Source organism: Hirundo rustica, chromosome Z (genome assembly GCF_015227805.2).
Source record: "Hirundo rustica isolate bHirRus1 chromosome Z, bHirRus1.pri.v3, whole genome shotgun sequence".
In the NCBI taxonomy this organism is placed as follows: domain Eukaryota; kingdom Metazoa; phylum Chordata; class Aves; order Passeriformes; family Hirundinidae; genus Hirundo; species Hirundo rustica.
Window position 1 is genome coordinate 78904486 of NC_053488.1, and position 20693 is coordinate 78925178.

The 20693-nt window shown below is 40.2% G+C and overlaps 1 protein-coding gene across 6 annotated transcripts in view; it reads right to left on the minus strand.

Annotated features, from left to right (window-relative positions):
- Window positions 1–20693, minus strand: part of MARCHF3 (membrane associated ring-CH-type finger 3) — a 67280-nt gene that overhangs the window by 2147 nt on the left and 44440 nt on the right. For 3 of the 6 annotated variants that reach the window (XM_040089322.2, XM_040089321.2, XM_040089325.2), the window contains exon 4: window positions 9995–10204. In XM_040089322.2, the coding sequence (XP_039945256.1) occupies window positions 9995–10204 (210 nt within the window). Of the gene's footprint in view, window positions 1–1822; window positions 6431–9994; window positions 10205–20693 lie in introns of those variants that run through there. The other 3 variants (XM_040089326.2, XM_040089324.2, XM_040089323.2) reach the window with 3 other exon arrangements.

The window sequence follows — 20693 nt, forward strand, 5'->3', positions numbered from 1 at the left end:
AACAGTAGCATTTGAGATGCAAGGATTTCTTTTGAATACTGAGTGATATTACTTCACATTTGGAAAATTAGTTCTTTAGAGCTTTATTCACACTTCATTGCATTTGTGCTTTCTTTTCTCATGGTTCTGTTCTTACTGGAATGGCTTTTACCTGCATCATGCAAGTACCAGGCTAAGCAGTTTGAGCAAGCACAGTAACATAAAGATAAATTTAGAAGTGCTATAAAATAGTTGTCTTTGACATAGCCTGAATGTATTGTTTTAAATGCATAGCCAGAATTTTGGAAGTTGATTAGAATTTTTTTAATTGACTGGACTAATTTTTTTTTTTTTCCCATGGCAAAATTAAGACTTGTCTTTCATCTTGGATGAGCCCTTTTCTGTGGCTAATGTAGTAGCATTTAAACCACGTGCCAGCGGAAGGTAGAAATGGGGGGCTTGATGGACAATTCTTAAGTTATGGTAGTAACCTTCCTGCATGATCAAATTCTTGGTTATAACTTTTGTAGAGCCTGTTCTTTGATGACAATGGGAGAAATACGAATTTTAGAATAATTTTTCTTTCCTGTGGCAGGAATTCCTGTAAATTAGCAGAAGGGAGTATTAGGAAACACAACTGTGAAACATCCTGCCACAAGGTGGAGGTCTTGTTTTGCATCTTTTTTAATACTTGTTCAGAAACAACCCAACACTTCCTGCACTTAACCTGCAAGTTCCATAACTTGATTATCATTGGTATTGGCATTAAATATAAATTGCATCCTCCTGCAGGTGAAAACTCCTTAGCAATTTAGTGCTTGTAGGTGGATAAACACTTAACCAGAAATGTTTCTGCTCAGAAACACTCATTCCTGTGAAAAAACAGATTAGGAGTTTAGGAAACAAGTGGTTTGACCTGTGCAACAAACTTGTGAACTGCATTCTTTGTTTACAGTGTTCATTATAAATACCCCAGTGTAATCAAAACTGGTGCAAATTAGTTTATGGTGTTGGTGACAGCAGTTTTGTGCTAAAAATTGGGGTTTGCTTTGGATTTTCTTGTCCATGATTTGCATATGCACATCACATTTATCCAAGCATATAGCAAAATATGGACAGAGAAATTAATATGTAAAATCTATCCAACTGGCTAATTACTAATTTTCTTCTATAAATTATGCAATTTCAAATGCTGATCTTAGTTTAATTTTTTTCCATGAAAATTTGTCTTATCAGAGTATGATTTTGATACTAATTTGGGGGGTTCTGGATTGAAAAGATGGCTTTTATCTGTGAAACTCTGTATTTGATATTCATACTGCACTGTAAGCAGTATCTGTACTTCAAGTTAAAAAAATGCTGCTGCTTTTACAGAAATAGCCACGTGATAGCTCTGAAGGATTTTTCTCCAGGCAAAGAAATCAGGTAGTTGATGGAGAATAAAAACTCTTAAAGCCCCTATCCCGAAGAGGACATCTGGTAATAGTTGGTGATTTTTAGAAAGGAAGTGGAGGCTGTGTGTGAGGGATGTGAATGCTTATTTAGCCTTTCCTGGTATATGATGGTTGACATCAACTAAATGCTGGGACACTTAATTATTTGTAATACTCAACTAGCTCCATCACAGGATTATGGCAGAAATTAGCTATTTCAGGTTTTGCTTGGTGTGCATTTATTGCTCAGAGCCTTTTGCTGACCTCTTGATTTCTTTTTACCGGGTTTGCATAAATACAGGATTTCTGTGTGATAAAAACATGGTGTGATTAACCCTGAAGAAAAGCTGCATTTGGGGCCTCAATAAAGGAAGGCACATTTCAGCTTAAGCTGATTGATTGATTGATTGATTGAATTTTCTTACAATTAAAAATTAACTCCTGGATGTGAGTTTTCCTAGCTGTTCTGCACTTTCAGAACAAAAAATATTATTGGCAAGCAGATCTTACTTTCTGCATAATAATAATAGAAGCCATGGCATGAAACTGTGATATTGGTTTCCCCTGCAACTACAGCGTCTTGTTTTTGAGGGTGGTGTGTTTTTATTGTTGTTCCTAAGGGCATGTTGTACATAGAGTATCAACATTTATTCTCTATTTTGACAAGTTTTATTGGGAAAGTACTTGGTACACTTAGAATAAAGAAAATTCCCATCAGTTCTGTAAGCTTTCAACAGCACCAAAGGGAGGACAAGTGTTTTGTTGCCTTGCCACAAGCAGGTGTGGAGAGGCCGTCAGGAAAAGATTTAAGACCTAAAATCATGTTAAGGACTGAAAGATGTAACCCTTGATTTTTGATAAGGCTGTCTCATGTGAAAATGCATGTGAAACCAACTTTGAAATGTGGAATAACACAGTGGATTAGTGAGGTCTCATCATCAGTACATACTGTGTTGCAACAAGCTCTGGTTATAATTTATCTTTATTGATCTGGAGTGTTCCCCCAGTAGATTTGCAGATAATACTAAATTGGAGTGTGGATCTGCTGCAGGGCAGGAGGGCTCTGCAGAGGGGTCTGGACAGGCTGGGTACATGGGACGAGGCCAGTGGGATGGGGTACAACCAGGAGAAATGCTGGGTCCTGTCCTTGGGTCACACAAAGCCAACCTGCAGCTCCAGGCAAGGTTTAAACAGGATATTAGGACAAGTTTCTTCACTGAAGGAGTGGAATTATCCCTGGGACTGTTCAGAAAACCCATGAATGTGGCACTGGGGGACAGGGTTTGTGGTCAACATGGTAGTGCTGGGTTAGTGGGTGGACTCAATGCATCTTTCCAACATTAAAAATTGTGTGATTCTGTGAGTGTGCATTGTAGTTTTTAAACATACTTTTGAGTAATTGGCAGTAAAGAGGCAGGGCTCAGTTCTGCTTGCAAGGAAAATGCTTCTTTAATTAACCAGTTCTGTGTTAAATGAAGAGCCATGTCACAAAAAGTAACAAGATATTTAATTATTAACTGGTTTGGTTTGTTTGTTTTTTTTTTTTTTCTTTTTTTCATATGGAGAGCTTCTTTAGCTCACTTAGTGTGTGAGTCTGTCCCAGTATCTGTTTTCGTACCTCTTTCTGATAGTACCTGTTGCATCAAAGGCCAGTTGCAAATATTGGCTCCAGTCCCTTTATGCAGAGCTGTCACTATTCCCTGTGTCACTTTGTATTGGTGCAAAGCTGGTTTAAATAAATGAAATGTAAATTACATTTTGAGGTCTCAGTCTGGCAGAAAAAAAGAAAAAAAAATCCTTAACAACACCAAAAACTGAAGTATCTTTAATAATTGCTTCTCTTGTGACTTCCTTCTGGGGTATTTCTCAATCTCTATGTAATGTGATAGGCAAGTCCTGCAGGGAAAAGACTATTTAAAAAGTAAAGCTACCTCATTTTGCATTACACTCATCACACTGAATCAGGAGAGGCTGCTTTTATCATTTGCGACTTAAAATACTGGCTCAAATACTGTTGAATACTCTTCCTTCTATATATCTTCTTATCTGGAAAAGGAATGTAAATTACAAGGTCAGCTGCATGAGAAGAATGTATAAAGTTGCTCGGAGGGAAGTTGAGTGACATTAAAAAAAATAAAAAGGTGGTTAGTCATCCTGTCATTATGCTCTTTAATTAATTTTGGTTTTTTAAGGAGAGCATAAAAAAGGTGTCCTCTACTGCCAGGAGCTTTGCTGGCTATGGCTTCTGCTTCTATTCAGAGAGTTGCTGCTGTTGTAGAATACTTGCTGTAATTATCCAGTTTTTTAATGGAAAATTTGGCTTGGTGTGGCATTTACAGCATCAACTCATGGAAGAAAAATCAGCTCCCATCTGGCAAATTCTCCTGTCTGTAAATTTTTAGAGCAGAAGTGGGATTAAGAAGTAATACTTCTCACGTCCCAGTTCTTGTGTTTTAGGAAAAACAAGGAATAATACAAGTATGCTTCTTTTTCATGAGTTTAATGCAATGGTAAGTGTCTGACTGGATCTTTCCTGACACTTTTTCCTCAAGAAAATCTGAGACACTGCTGCTGGTGACTTCACCAGACAGTCCTGTGCTGCTGCATCAAGCACAGAGGCTGGGTTAGTAATGTATGAGCTAAACTGGACCATACTTTTTCTCTCTGTCTGCTACAGTATGCCTTCTTCAGGTAAAGAAAGATGTATTTACACACACACACAAAAAGAATTTTAAAAAAAATTGAAATAATACAAATGAGCTGGGCCAAACCACTGTGCTGATCTCTGTGCATAGACTTTACAGCTTCACTTGAATAAATATTTCCCTGAATGTTTTGCCACTTAATTCTGTATCACCCTGATTTTTGGTTTCATGAGGCAAAGCCAAAAATAGCCCTCACTAATAATTCTTTCAAAGAATTTGAGAGCAGTAATAAAGTTCTGAAGAAAGTTTACCTAAAGTATATGTGCAGGCATTAAAACACTGACAACATCCTGACATCCTGACCCAGCTAGGTTTGCTTTATTTCTTTGCCCTTGGCCAGCAGCGCTTTTTTTTTTTTTTTTTTTTTTTTTTTTTTTTTTTTTAATCTGGAATTCTGCTTAAGTGCATTTTCAGTCTTCATTCCAAATAGTTATTTACCTTTGGGAAGAGGTATATTAAAAAAACCAAAACAAAACAAAACCACACAACAACACTACATGTTTTAGGCTATCAGAGAGATTGTGGTATACTTATCTTCAGAGCCTTGTATAGTTTTCTCTAGAACAGAAACAGTTATTCACAGCCAAACATGAGCAACCCCAGCTTTGTCAGACTGATGAGTACAGATCTGCAGGTTCATGATTTTCCTGCACACCTTGGCTTTCTGTACCTTTCTGTTGGAATGAGGCTGTTATTGCTTTATATCCCCATGATTCTCCTATCCCCATGACTGATAGTTACAAAGAACATTGTTAAATAACATGCTCACAGCTAGACTGGTCCACAGAAAGAATAAAGAAACTTAACAGATTTGGCTTTGTGTACTAAACTTTTCCCCTCACAGAGAACACACAAAATATCAAATAACTTCTTGTCTGATGGTAAATACCCATAGCATCTTGAACTTTAACAAATTATTAGCCTTCCTGCTATGTCTTCCTTTGATTTTCAGTTCCTGCAGCATTTGGAAAACAAAGCACATAGTGGTATGGCCATCCATGAACAATTCTAAGAAATTTATCTGTTCAAAGGGTCTCTATCAATTTCTAATTCTAGCAGCATTTGATAATGAGATTTTGTGTAGTTATTTAAAATAAGTCTGTCTACATAAGTGTGTCTCTTCTGTGAGTGAAGAATGGCTGAATGAATTGGGCATAAAACCAAGGGGAAGCAGATAAAATCACCCAGGAATAAGGTCTGATCTTTACACCCCAGATTCAATTTGGTCACCATAGAAGACTGTGTATTCCAAATCCTACTTGTCAATCTGGAGTTTCTGGTGCATTAAAATAATGCTGTTCTTCATGCAAGATGAGTCCCTGCTTCCTAAAACTTATCTGATAATCTCATTCATTATGTATGTGGAGCTTTCATTATACAAAAGTAAGCTGTAGAGTTAAATTCAGCCTGGTGTAAATGTAGGATAAATTGGCGAAGTTTGAATTCCCACCAGCAGAACGTGCACTTCACCGAAGAATGTGGTGCTTCTTCATGGAGAAGTACAATATTTTTTTCCTGAGTGCTATGTACTATAATACTTTTGACAGGAACATTATTGCAATTTGTCTAATTCTTCTCTTGTGCATGCTAGATTCCTAACAAAAATCTTCCTGTCAGACGTTGACTGCCAAATAGGAAATGTGTAGTACAATTTTCTAATCACTTTGTAGCATTTAAAAAATAAGTGCCAATTTGTAGAGCTCGTTACACGCAAGTTTTAATAATCAAAACATTGGTATAATGGATCTGCAGATAAAATCAAATGAGGAAATGCCATTGCTGTGCTTTAGGAAGCAGAAAGAAATATTGGTTACTGTCCAGCTGCCTAAAGAAACAGTACTGTTGGAAGAAGAAATCATAAAAGCAAAGGACTTTTTAAACCTGTTTTGCATTGTTAATGACCATAGTTTAATACTTCTAACAAAAAAGTTTGCATCACTTGATGATGCAACAACTAACATATATGCAGAATCCATAGGGTCCCTGCTAACTAAACACATTTGGCAGCTTAGCAAATGGCTCAAATGACTGCAGCATCCATTACTTGAATTCTAACTGTGATTCAAATTGCACATTCCTGGGTGCTGGATGCTGCCCCAACCGACCCCAACGAGTGAGAAAAAAAACATCTTTAGTGTACAGTTCCACCCCAAATCACACGATTGTCTCCTTGGAGCTCCTTTTGAGGGGCTGCAGGCCCAGCAGGGACTGCTGGGTGGAGGGGACGTTGGCAGATTTTGGGATGAGGAGCATCACCCGCTGATTGTTTCGACGCCACTCGTGGTACAGCCGGCAGTGGTACCTGAAGGACACCTAGGGACAGAAGGGACACGAGCTGCCTTCAGTCACTGCTACCCTGCAAGGAGTCAGCTGGAGCTCCAAATACCTTCCAGTGGGACAAAATGGGTGAAAACAGCTGAAAAGAGAGACCCGCCATGCCCCAAGGTGCCACAGCAGAGAAAAGCAGCCTGTGCCTATTTTACCTCTCATTCCCCTTTTTCATAGCCTGAAAAATCAGATAGCTGCCTTTCACAAGAGCTGTTGGCACACATAGAATGAGAATTTGGGATATCCTGTCTTCAGGTTGCTAAACTGACAGTGTAATTGTCTGCAGGCAGATGAACTTTACTGCTGAATGTATCAATCTGGGCTTGCACAGAGGCAATGAGCTGACAACTTGTGTGTCTCAATTTAGATTGTCTGAAAAATCTTTGTTGTTGTTGTTACCAGGTAATTTCAACCTTATTGTGGAAGAGAAATGTGTGACTGGTGTAGAGATGCAAGATAGCTCGGCCCCATGTTTTTAAAAAATAGTTTACAACTTGTTTTAGTGGCAACCAAGCATTGTTGGAGTTGTAGTTGTGTAAGAGCATGCATATGTGTAGTTTAAAAAACAAAACCAACAAAAACAATCAACAAACTAATTTTTGAGAAAAATGTGCCAAGTGATGATTGTTTTGTTTTTTACAAACTCCTGCTGTGGGCAGGAGTTGACCCATGCACTATATCCTTTTCTTACTGCAAAAAGGGTGCTTTTAACTAAAGAAATGTACCTTTAAATGATATCCTACAAGGACTAAAAAAATACTTTTTTTCATTTTATTATTTTTTTAAATTTAGATATTTTTACAGCTCTCTGAGGGAAACCTATAAAGCTTTGGTTTACAAAGCAGTTTTGCAAAGACAGCTCTTTGAATTGATTTCCTCAACATTCAACCCCCTCTTCTCCCCCTGAAGGAAAGCATCCTGCACCTTCTGTTTCTGTGGAGAAGTGTATATGAAGGAATATGAGAAATCTCTTCTCAAAAGACACTGCAGGAGCAGCAGAAACCACTTGGAGTAATGAGGAAGGTAAAAACACCCCAACAACTGGAGTTCAGGCTGGGTTTTCAAGCAGCAGAACATGAGGTTCTTTGAGTAACAGCTGCATGTATATGTTATACAAGAGAAAGCAAAGTGTTGCCCTGAATTCTTTGTTTAAGTACCACTATCTTTTTTGTGTCTGAATCTTTCTTCTTGGAAGGACTTTTTGGTATGTGTTAAAAGTACAGAGTAAAAAGCAATGGTGTTTTATAGATAACTTATCTGTGTTAGAGGGAGGGCTAAAACAGTTTCTGGAATGCTAAAAATAGCATCCCTCCTGTTCACTGCTCACTGGGATAACTGTGATGTGTAAATAATCTGTATGCTAGCTTTTGCCTCCAGAGAAGGAAAGCTGATTTAGTGGAAGTAAAATGAAGTTTTAGTTCTCCTAATTTCCTCAGGACCTAAAGGAATATTGTATCATGTTGTGTGTAATTTACCCTGCAGCACTGAACCTACTCCCTGCCCAGCCATTGCTATGTAACAGGATTCTCCCACTTCCAAAAGTGACAAGGCATGTGCTGCTGAAGAATTATATAAAATTAACTCTCCTTTGTGTAGGACCATTCCTTCCTGCATGACAAGGGCAGCCTAGATCCCTCCCCAAAGGCAAACGCAAGCTGGGGTTTTCCTACATCACTGAAGGGAGGGTTATTTTCCTCCCAGCTTCAATCATTTGGTGATTCAGTCCCCTAAAGGCCTTCCTACCTTGCCCTTCTCAGATGAACACAGTGCTTCCTTAGCCCATCCATCTCTTACTGCCCTAAATAACAATTTAGAGTGGAATTACAGCTGTCCACAACTGAATGAGCATCAAAGATACTGAATTTCAATTAAATCAACCAAGGTATGCATTTACATGAGGCTCACTATCACTATCATGTTCTCCAAGAGCCAATAGCACGTTTCTCCATGTGCTTTTGAAGTGGTAAAATTTATAAAGTTAAAGAAGGGATTTTTGCCTCTTATTCTGCAAATGCAATACCTAGATAGGAACTAAAATTGAGATACTGCAGTAGTCTCAATGAGCAAGGTTGGATAAGTCCTTGTGTCACAGCTAATGAAATCCACCTGAAAAAATGCCTTTTACCACTTCCAAAAATTTTGGTGATGGTGAATTGTGTTAGGTAAATTGTTCAGCATTTTGGTTTCTAAGACAGCCATACACAAAGGAAATCTGAACAATATTTTCTTGCATACCTGCCAGGCACATCTACACCCAGCACATTAGGAAAAAGAAGTGTGGCCTCACTGCTGGAGTACACGGCCTGTCTCAGGAGAGTGCTGCTGCTTCGCAGAAAAGCAGAAACAACAAAAGGATGAACTGCACAAGGCTGAGGCAAAACTCAGAGCTTTCCCTCCTGTCAAGCACTGCCTGCATTCCTCTGTGGGTGAGACAGGGCTCACAAATGTGTAAATGAGATGTTTCCTTTCACAGCTTTCTTGGAGATACTCATGGGGAAGTGTGGGGTTTTTGTGTTCCACTCACACCCCCTTTTCCTCAGGGCTCAACACAGGGGGTTTCTTGCTCTACCAATGCAGTTTTTTAGAAGTGCCACCCCCTCAGCAACTTACATGGGTCCAAATCTGCTGGAAGGGGTCTGGGCTATAGCATGGTCCTACGCAGTGAGGGGAAGAGCTGTGTGCTGGCCCTGTGGGATGTGGCTATTCCAGCACTGCAGGCAGGCTGGGCTTTTCCTGTCCCAGCAGCACAGCCTGGAACTATCTGTGTGCATTGCTGTGAGTGTTTTTCCTCTGTGCCCACCCTGCTCTTCCCACTCCACAAAAGGAGGTGTGAAATGTCAAACACAGCATTAACCTGGGCTTTTCAGTGAACTGCTACACCATGGGTTGATAAACACCCATTCTGGCAGCTGTCCCCAGTGTTCCTCTCGTTTCTGCTAGGCCGGCTGCCTGCTAGTGCACTAGGGCCAGTAAATGATCTCAGTTCAACAACTTGACACTGAACAAGTGGCTCTCAGCATGGATTGGCATGTGAGTGACTTGTGCTGGGGTGCAGGATGCAATTTCACCTGCATTGCAAAGGCAGCTCTGTTTTAACAGACCTGGGCATGTGGGTCTTCTGCTGTTCAACACTTTTGAATTTTAAGATTGGCAAGACGTTGCATTAGAAAAAAACCTGAATCCTCTGTGGCAACCAAGTTCCTCACCTAAATCTTTTTGCATGTGTGCTTTGCACATGATGTGATGAAACTCCCTCTGGTAGCATCTGTCTTGAACTCCTCCATGCTATTTCCCTGTCTCCCTCCTGCTGTGCCCACTGGTGTGTGGGGTTTGAGAATCCTTATCCCAAAGCAAACTGTCTTTCTGGCATTCCAGGGAACTTGAATGGTGTGAAAACAAGGTTTCTTGCCAGTGCAATTTCCACTTACCAGCTCAGGAGGCAAGCAGAAGCAATGCTCCGTGCAATGGTCTAGAGCCCTCTGTGCGATTAATTTTCCCGTTTGCTCTTTCCCTTTTTCCTGTGAGTTAAATAAATGCCCTGACACTTACCAGGGTCCAAAAGAGGTAAATAGTGAAGAGTGCCACAGTGAGTGCAATGAGGCCAACAGCTTCCAGCCTACTGCTAAAGTGCAGGTGGTCCATGGCTCCTCGCAGGCACAGCCAGCCAGAGACGGTCGCCAGCGGGGTGATGAACAAGAAGCACACGATGTCCCCAAAGAGAGTCCTCTTCTCGTGCTGGGGGCCTGGGCTTCTCAGCCACTGCAGGCAGAACAGATAAGGCAAGCGTCAGCACAGGGGGGGTTTTTTACCCTCAGCTCCAAGCACAAACCCACCCCTTTGACGACTGAACAAGGAGCACGAGCAGGACGTGGCTTTCGGTGTCCCTAGGGATGCCTCTCATGTATCTGTAGATTTTTAACATATAGCTGTATAGCTCCGAGTACTTTTCCTGCCCTCTCACATCACAGAACAGTAAGCCAACCCTTTCTAACACGCTCATGACATTCTGTTTAGTCTCATTCCCAAAAAGAGAACTTCTAACCAGGATACCTTGTTTTTCACCAGAGTTTGAGAGGAGTAACAAAATATAGGGCAAATAACCCCCTGGACTAACTCCAAGGGGCAGACTTGGGGGCAGCTGCTCTCTTATTGGATGAACCTGCCAGATATACTAAGTAATTAACTTCAATAAAATTGTAGAAATCCTGTATCACTAATGTGCATACCTATACTTTGTGCACCTGAAAACTTCCATTAAATTACTGCTTTTTACCTTACCACTCTTTATATTGTTTGCAAGGTTTTTCTTTGTTTTTAGGCAGCACTAGAGACCGGGATATCCCCCTCTTGCTTCCTGCAGGTGTCCACCTCTATCTGTACCCACCATATCATTTATTCAGCTGTAGTAAAGGCTGCCTTGAGAAGTGGTTTATGTAGTGCAGCCCCTAGCATTTGCCCACTGGTTTCTTTGAAAAACTCCCTTCTTAATGTGTAAATGAGCGTGCAGAAAATGTTTTTACGTTTTCCATGCTATTTTAGGATTTCTTTTTTCACACTGCTCATAACGTTTGCAAAGCCATTTTCAAGTTGTTTTCAGATACTCACATTTAAGCAGAGTTCAATGCACACAAGGTTATTTTTATTAAGAGGGTAATAATCTTGAGAAATAGAGTCAGCTGCTGAAGCAAATGTTAGGATTGAACAGCTATCAAGCCCACACGCCCACATTTCTATAAACAGGATTTGAGATAGCAGAGGTGAAGGAAGTTCTTCCAACAGTACATTGAGGGCTTTTAATGAAAAAATATATATATTTAAAACAAACAAACAAAAAAAACCCCATACCTCTTCACACAAGTCAATATTTGAACAGAAAAACTACCCAGCCCTGTAATTTTTGCCAACGTGAGCTGTGAGTTTGGTCAAACCTGCTCTGCAGCATCCTTTTAAGGGTTTTGGGGCCAGCAGAACCAGATGAGGCTCATGCATCTCTAAACACTTTGGTCCTCTTATTTCTCCAAGTGTGCTACACATGGCAGTAGACGTTCTGTCTCATGTACAACTCAGGAATTTAGAACACAAAAAAATAAGATCATAAACTTTTTGTTTGCAGGATGTAGGTTTTTAACTTGCTTGAATGCTGAGGAAGTGCTTCTGAAATGCTAAGGAGGTGCAAAGTTCTTTAAACCAGCTATGTATTACTATGAGCAAAAAGCTGTAAGAGAAGGTGCCATTTAAAGAGGAAGGTTCAATACTGATTTTTTCCTCTCTTTTACCAGGAAAGCTAGTCACCAGTCATGGTCAGTTTACTCCAACAAGCAGCTAAGCCCCCACACAGCCATTTCCTCACCCCTCCACTCCATCAGTATGAGGGGAGAACAGCAATAGGCTGCAAGCAGAGTTTTCTTCAGCAGAGCTTGTGCAAAATAAGGGGACATACATTTACATTTGAACATATTTTTAATTTACTGTAGCTTTAAAGAGAATGACAAAAAGTAAGTAAAAGTCTCACACTACTTTCCTTGGAGCTTTCAATCCATTTACTCAAAAACACCCCCAAGGGTTTATGCACAACAGCTCCAGGTTATAGCTGGTTGCATCTGAACAGGACTGATTGCAACCTTCCCCTTGTTCTATTTCCAGGACTCCATGCAATGTGAAACCACAAAGAAAATGAGAGGAACTGAAAGCACCTGATAGAGATTGCACTTTTAAAGGTTTTAAAGGCTGCAAAAAATGTTTTCTGTAAAGTACTTGTTTGAAAGGTGACCTGGAAGAGAAATGCCGGGCATTTGTATGCTTCTCCTTGACCTCAACAGGAACTGCAGGTGTTCATCACTTTCCCATGACAGACTTCAAAATTTTGGCACCCATGCAGCTCAGGTAGTGGAAGAAATAGTTCCTAGTTCTGAGCAAGGAGGAAGAACACATGTCAAGGCAGGGGAGGGAGCACACACATCAAGGCATGTGCTGTTATCCCCACCCTGTGACTGTCATTAGACACAGCAGAGTGCGCCTGAATTAAGACAGTATTTTGCACTGTGCCATCAAACCTGATTGAAAGTTTGAGCAGATTAAAATGGTGTGGAGCTGCGTCACAGGCTGATGGCCCCCTGCTCCTTACACCCTGTGACACACGAACAGAGTCAAACCCAAGCAATTCAAATATTAGATGAAGCTGTGACAGGCAAGAGTAGTATTAAATAATAAGTAAAGACATCACAATTCTACAGTCTAGCCTCAAAAGGCAGGAAGATTTAATTAGTTAGCTCTGAAATAGAAGTCAAAAGCTAAGATTAAGCAATTTCAGTGGTTGTACAGATTTCAGCCGCACCACTTATTTTGCTCCTGAAGTAGTGCACACCTGCTTCCAAATCTGCTTCTGTTTCTAGGTTTCAGTCATTTGTTTTGGGAATGAAATAGTCACTGTCAAGTTACTTTATAGCTAAAAAGCTGTCAGCAAATCCTTTTGTGCAACTCATACTCACAGAGAGATCCTAACAAAGCCCTGAGCTTATTAGTTACTGTGGCAGTATGGTATGGACTGCCCTGCTGGCAAACAACAAGATTTAAGGCCAGATGAAGCTGTCAGATGTGTACTGTGACACTCTGAAATCTCTCCTATTAAAATGTGTCAATGTGCCCAATTATTTCTGCATTAAATTAAGACTCGCAGAGTGATAATTTCCATTTAGGGGAGCAGGGGAAAAAAAAAAAAAAAGGTTATAAAAAGGTTATGAAAAGGTGAAAAGGTAAAAGCGTTTACGCAAAATTGTAGCCTGTCTTGCATTTTGTGAGGTGCAGCCTTAAATTGATCAGTGTTCCATGTTTCTGATCCACAGGTAACTGACGGGAGCTGGAGTAAAAAGACATTCAATGACTTCAGCCATGGCAGCAAAAATTATTTCAAGAAGTTTAAGGACAGCACCTGATGCAAAACCCAAACTTGACTCATGACTGAGACAAGCCAACAGACCCTTTCAGAATCCAACAGCTCAGACAGATGGGAGCTAACACTGATCTTAACAAAGTCACTTTGTAAATGCATCCTGAAGAAAACCAGAAGGGAGAACTGAAGGGGGCCATCGGTGAAGTAAAAGTGCTGCTTAAGGTAAGGGACAAGGTTGACTTAAGAACAGATGGATAAGAGTTGTCCCCAATCAGTTTAGGATAAGAACAAAAAAAAAAAAAAATCCCCATCCTTCAAAGGATCCAGCTCTGGAGTAGCCTCTCAAGAAGAGCAGCTTAGGCTAAAACCCTTAAAAGTTGAAACAGTTTTGAGAAGGAACTTGCTTACATCCTGAAGGAGATTTTTGATGCACTGTATTCCAAAGAAGTGACAAAACCCTGAACACACCTGAGGCTTCTCCACCCCACATGTGCAATACACACAGAAAGATTTGCTGCAGTCACTTCACAAGGCTGGGTTGAAATTGGAGAAGGAAGTCATTGGAGCAAGCAGCAGCCAAGGACCAGAACACCCTGGAGAGGCTCAGACTCTGAATTTAACTATCCTGACCAAAATGAGCTGCCAGTAGAGCACTGCTGTAAAACACCTCCACAATTCTGAGCTGCCTCACCACTGCCAAAAGCCAAATCCTGGAAGTACTCATCTCTGCAGGTCTAACTTCAATTAGATGACTCACAAATATAAAAGTAAAGTGTGTGCACAGTGCTTTTCCTGATCAGATCCTAAGGCTACAATCTTTTTCTGCTGGAGATCCTCTTCTGGTTCAGTACATTTTCCTTGGAGAAGTTATTTTAAACATTACTGGAGTTACACCATGAAGCTGAGGGGAGAGGACAGGAAGGAATTATCTCCCAGAAACGCGTTGTCCTTTGAGCAAAAAATAGCTCATTGCACATCAAAACTTATCAGATCATTTTGTCATTTTTACGTGGATGGTTCAGCAGTGAGTCCTGGTGGAAGCAGGCTGTATACAAGCTGAAGTGCTGAAAATTACTGTGGTTTCTGGTTTTGTGCCAGCAGCCACCAAGGGGAGCATTTCACCTTGGACTTTAAGCACAGAAAGGCGGATATTCCCTCTCTTTTTTAAAGAATCTTTCTCTGGAATGAAGAACATTTTTAGAGTTCAGAAGGACCTGAAGGACCAGAAGGACATTGCTCCTCCTTCTCCCATTTATTGTCCGTTCCCAGAAAATTGCATCTGAGCAATTTTTCTTTTTTTTCCTGACATAATTTTTACTTGAAATATTAATTTTTACATTTTTCAGTGAAATGTTTTGAAACTTGGCTTCACTATATGTAATTCAAAAATAAAATCTCCCAGACTAGAATGGCAAATATGCTTGTTTTCAGTGTCATGAAAGATTTTGGTTGACTTGGAACTTTCCTAGGTTAATGTTTTGCCAAGGAAAGCAAACATTTGACAGCTACTTTTTGGCTGAAAAAAAAATCATGCTTCAGTTTTTTGGTCTCTTCCCTATATCAAACATTCCATTATTGGCACAGTGATATTGTCGCTAGTAGGTGCCTTTAGAAAGGCCATGGCAACAACTCACAGAGATGTTTCTTTGGTCTCAGAGACAGAGGCCTGTGTATTTGAGAGCTGGAATCAAATTTATTTGATCTCTGTAATGTTATCGTGACAATATCATAGCCTCTTTGTAAATGAGTCTGCTCTTTTTTAAGTTTAACCCCTATTTTAAGTTGACTTGCAGGGACTATATTAAATGTGGATGTCTCAATGAGCCAAGGCTTCTTTTTGAAATAGCCAATAATTTTTGCTATGTCTGCATGTTTCTGAAAGGGGAAAAATTACATTTCCATTGTAAGGACAGTGTACGATAAAACTTCAACTTTTGTTTTGTTTTCTAAAGGGGGTAAATCACAGTGCAGACAGCTACCACCTAGGGTTGGTTCCTTACTGGGAGGAAGGCTCAACTCAATCTTCAATTTAGACCTTGGGTCACTTGCCGGCTGAGAAACAGGAGCAAGAAATTGGGCAGGGAAGGCAAGAGACCAGCAGTAGTTACCTACTGGCCAAAGGAAAGGAAAGGAAGCAAATGCACAGGCAGTGAAAGCAAGGACAGATGACCTGAGAAGAGTCTAGAGACTAAATTCTCTAAGAAGTTGTGGAGGGTTGCGGTCAGGAAGGCCAAGGTGAAGCTGGAACTGAACCTGGAAAGGAGGAAAGAGTAACAGGACATTGTACAGCTGCATTTAGCAGAAAACGAAGGTCACAGAAGGTGTTTTCCCCCACTCTAAGCAACCTCCAAATTGGTGATGGGATGGGGATCAGCCTGACATACCCAACAGCCTTTTCGCCTTGGTCTCCAGTGGCAACCTCTCCTCCCAGCCCTCCTGAGTGGATGGAGAGCAGGATGGGCACTGGGGAACAAAGGCTCTGCCACTGAAAGGAAAGATCCTGCTCAGGACCAGCTGAGGAACCTGGACATGCTCAGCTCCGTGGGATCTGATGGGATGCAGCCCAGAGTCCTGAGAGATTTGGCTGCTGGAGTTGCCAAGCCACTGTCCATGATACTGGAAAAGTTCTGGCAGTCAGGTGAGATCCCAGGTGACTGAAAAAAGGGAAATATTCAAAATCAGGGGAAAGGAAGACCCTGGGAACACCCAGTTGTCAGCCTCCCCTCTGTGCCCGGGGAGATGATGGGACAGACCCTCTGGAAGCTCTGCTGAAGCTCATGGAGCTCAGGGAGGGGATTTGGGGCAGCCAACACAGCCTCACCAGGGGCAAATCCTGCCTTACCAACCCAGTGGCCTTCTCTGAAGGTCTGACCACACCAGTGGACAAGGGAAGGGCTGAGATGTCATTTACCTGGATTTTTGCAAAGCCTTTGACAGGGTCTCCCAGAACAGCCATTTGTCTAAACTGGGGAGAGATGGATTTCACAGATGGATTGTTGGAAGTGTTCCAGGCCAGGTTAGATGGGACTTGGAGCAGCCTGGGACAGTGGAAGATGTCCCCGCCCATGGCAGGGATGGCACTGGATGAGCTTTAAGTTCTCTTCCCGCCCAAACCATTCTCTGATTCTGATACACCAACTCCACCAAGCAGTAATAATATAGTGGCTAATGGATGTGATGTCCAGTTTCTGTATTACCCATACTCAGCTTCTTAAAAAGGATTAGTAATTCTCTGGCAGTGAAAATAAATAGCAGACCTTGCTAAATGGCTCTATAAAAATCTATGAAATTTCTTGCAGGTCTAATTACAAAACAGTATCATTTTTTTACGTTAGTCTGGCTCACTGCTGTTCTGTTTTCCTACTAGGCACTTTTAATTTATAGTTCTGGAGATCCTTGTTAAAAAAACCAGGATGTATCAAGAAAAAAAAAGATTTTGTGGAACTGTGGGAAAAGCTGTGTTTCTTTCTATCTTGGTGTATTTGCGATGCTCTTATTCTGTTTTGGACAACTGTATTCCCAGTTAGGCTGACAAATATATGCATTAAGGAAAATCAACAAAAATCACATTTCACATTTTAAGACGAAAACAATGCAGATTTGCTATGGGCAGCACTTATTTCAAGACCTTGTAAATGTCCTGATCTACAAGCTCAAATATATGGGAACCAAAGACATGATAGAAGATAAATGTTTGATAAGTGTACAAAAAGACATACAATAAATCTTACCACTTCTTTTTCCGAGAAAATGTAAACTTTGACTGTCTCCTATCAGTGGCAGGAAATGCTACCAGCAGGAAGGACAGAGATAGATCTCATCTGGGCAGTTTGGAACTATTTCACAGGACCATAAAGACCCAAGAAAAGTCACCAAATCCATTATCTAAAACAAAAGGAGCTGTGCCACTGAAAAGTTCAGCATCTTTCCCCTATCTTGCTCATTCTTGAAAAAAATCTGATTGCTGAGTTACTTTCACCTGGGAACTTTCCTTGAGCTTTTTTGCCCCTGATTGCTAAAAATTTAAGAATGAGCAGTTACACATGTGATGGTTTGAACTAGTCTGGTCACTGACAAGTAATTTAATTTTTAAATTTTTTTTTATGGGGAGTGGGTTGCTTTTGTTTGCACTCTTCTTGCCAGTAATATAAGAAAGATTTGTGTATTGTAGCAAATCCTTGCTGCAAAGAACATAAAACAGCTACTTAAATTCCCTTTAAAGGAGAAAGAACATTCTGGTTTGGTCTTTGGAGTTCACTCCATTAGGAATAAACAGATATTAAAAAAAAAAAGTATCTTGGAGAGTTTCTGGTTTTAAATTTGTGTGGGGTATTTTATTACCTTTTTTTTTTTTTTTTTTTTTTTTTTTTTTTTTTTTTTTTAATACTTTCTTTAGCTCTAGACATACTTCAACTGGAAATCTACATGGCTGCTTCAAATTCTCCCTGTGTGAGTTGGTCTCAGGGGGATTATTTTCACACCCAAAGAAAACTAGGTACAAAAATATTTCTATCACCTTGCCCTTTTAATATGCCCATTTTAGGTCAAGAAAAGAAGGAGGAGAGACACACCTTTATTATCTGCTCCCAGCCCTAATATGCTGTATGGACAGTTGCAGCTTCTCTGAAGTTTGATTTTTGAAAGTTTTCTGGGTTGGTGACTATGCTGACTATTTTCCTTTGGGCTTGAGGTGTGATCCTTTTATAAACTACCTGCAGCAAATCTGGTGTCTGTTCATTGCAGTGATTTAATCCTAATGACTGGCTTCACTGAACAGTGGAGAGGAAAAATAAGTAAAAATTATCCAAACAGATACAAAAATTGTGACTCAAAGTCATGCACAGGAAACAAATTCATATTTCAGTGTAAGGCTTTGGGAGAGTTTAATTTATAATGCAAGATAATCATAATACTTCATGCATAGGTGTACTTTTTAGACGGCTTTTATATTTATTTTACCTTAATGATATAAACTCTATAGCCAGCAACACAGCAGGGAAAAACTGAAGTTAATTTCTGCCCAATATTGCTGTGATTATCCTGACTTTGTTTCTTCTCCTAGTCATGCTGTTTTGCTAATGAGCTTTGTGTTGTTAATTAAGTGCTTTCTGTTTGTTTGGGGAGGAAAAAAAAAAAAAAAAGAGTTGAATCAAGAGATACCAAATCCTGGTTGGTTTTAAACATGAAAGTAGCTTGAAAGCAATACAAGCCTGACTTATATGGTCACATAATATTCTCATACCATTTCTATTTTGTAGCTGGTTGTTCTCTAACCTTTTATTATTGCACATAAATATATTTTTACTGCCACATATCGTGGCTGTTTCTGCACTGAGCCAAGTGGAAGCAACACAGATGCAATGTGGAAACTGAAATTAAGATGACACATAATACTTACATAAAGCTTGACTAATCTTTACGCTGAAACACAGCAAAAGCAACTATGTCACTGATACCACACATTCCTAATGCAGATTTTTTTTTTTTCCTGTGGATTGGTTGCATTAAAAAGACAGCTTATATAAAGCTGGAAGGTCCATAAAAGCCAGTAATGGAATTACTGCAGTTTGAGATTTCACTGTGCAGGTTTTGAGGTCCTTGGCTGGCTTGTCGCAAGGAATATCAGCTCTGTGCATATCAACCACCATATTATAGATTTCTCTTCCCTTTGTCATGGGGTGGAAGGAGTGGGTTCAGACTTCGCTAACTGAATTTTGCACTGCTGTGAATGATTAAGGAGGGTTTTAATCACCACCATGGCGCTGATTCACATTCCCACTGTGGAAACACAATTCTTCTGGGGAGAATAATAAGAGTTCAAAAAAAGAAATGAACCAAAGGAGCATCTCAAATTTATTGTTGAGAGGATGTATCTGCCTAACAGACTGTACTACCATTACCTGCTGCTCTGGTTGGGTTTTGGGCATCAAACAGTCAGCTCATTGTGCAATTCCAGGGAGAAGATTCTCCCTGAGACAAAAATATATAGAGAGACAAATAAATAAACAAAAAACAAACAAACAAACAAACAAATAAATAAATCCTGTGGCAGAGACAAAGGAGAAGCACAGAGTTTTGTCTGGTCAACTCCTCTACTGCTTCCATAACAATGGGCACAGGGAAGAAGGAATATAGCTGAACCATCAGCCACACCACTTATTCCATTTCAAACTCACTGTTGCTGCAGCCTTTCCTGCTAACAGCAGGAATAAATTCACATATGACATATGAAAAAAATGAGTGAAGTGCCTCAATTTGTTTCTGCTGAAACAGATTACTTTCACACTCATGTCTAAGACACAAGGAAGCAGTGATCAATCCAGTGAAGGGATGAGGAGAGAAAACATAATAGCATGCTGGGGGTAGTTTTGTTTCTTGTGTTTTTTGGTTTGTTTGGGGTTTTTTTGTTTGTTTGGGTCTCTCTCCATTTTTATTTTTATTTGTTGTTGTTGTTGTTGTTGTTGTTGCCATTGTTGTTGTTTAGTTGCATTGGGTTGTGGGTTTTTTGGTGGTGGTGGTTTTTTGGCCCTTTGAAAAAGAGTAAAATATGTCTTGGAATAGTCGGGGTTTTGGGGTTTTTTTTCTTCTTCTTTTTTTTCCCCACCCTGGTGGCAGACGTCTCAGAGAAAAGATCAATATGATGACTGATTGCCTCAAGCATTTCTTCAGTACCTGTCAGTGACCCCTGGGATGCATTCACTCTGTGAGATAGGGCCTGTTGAGGAGTTACCGGATATGTTTTTTAGAGTCTGTGCTCTATAAATCACTTTATGAGTACAGTAGCCCCTCTTGACTTACTAAAATGCATTGGTAAAAGTCATTGTTCACCTCCAGTGAGAGGAGGACCATTTACTCTTTCCATTATCTAGGTCAGGGAAATCTTTGGAGAACTAATTACCTCACTAAATGAAGAGAACTTTGACACCCCACACCAAGCCTACAAACACTGTGGTGTTTAAAGCAGGTGGCCACTTTGGCTTGTCACTGATCCAAATGTTACAGCAGGGTTTTTGTGAGAAATGGTTCTACTACGTCTGATAAACCTCTTTCCATGTCCTCACACTCTAGGTAACACAGAGAGACAGGCATGAAAGTGCTTTTAGGACACAGAAGATGAGGGCATCTGGCAATCTTGCATCTGCTTTAGTCCTGTTGTGGGAACTTTCCAATTTTTGCTGCAATTATTTGCATGGGGAGGTCTTTGCATTTCAAATCACTGCATAGTGAATAAGTAGAAACTTCCAGGACAAACTTAAATTACGCTGACAGAAATCAAGAAGTTCGATTATCTTTCTGCTTAATGTTCCCCCTGGCATATAGCTCATTTTAGTTACTCTTTGTATCTGTTGCTTTCAGCTT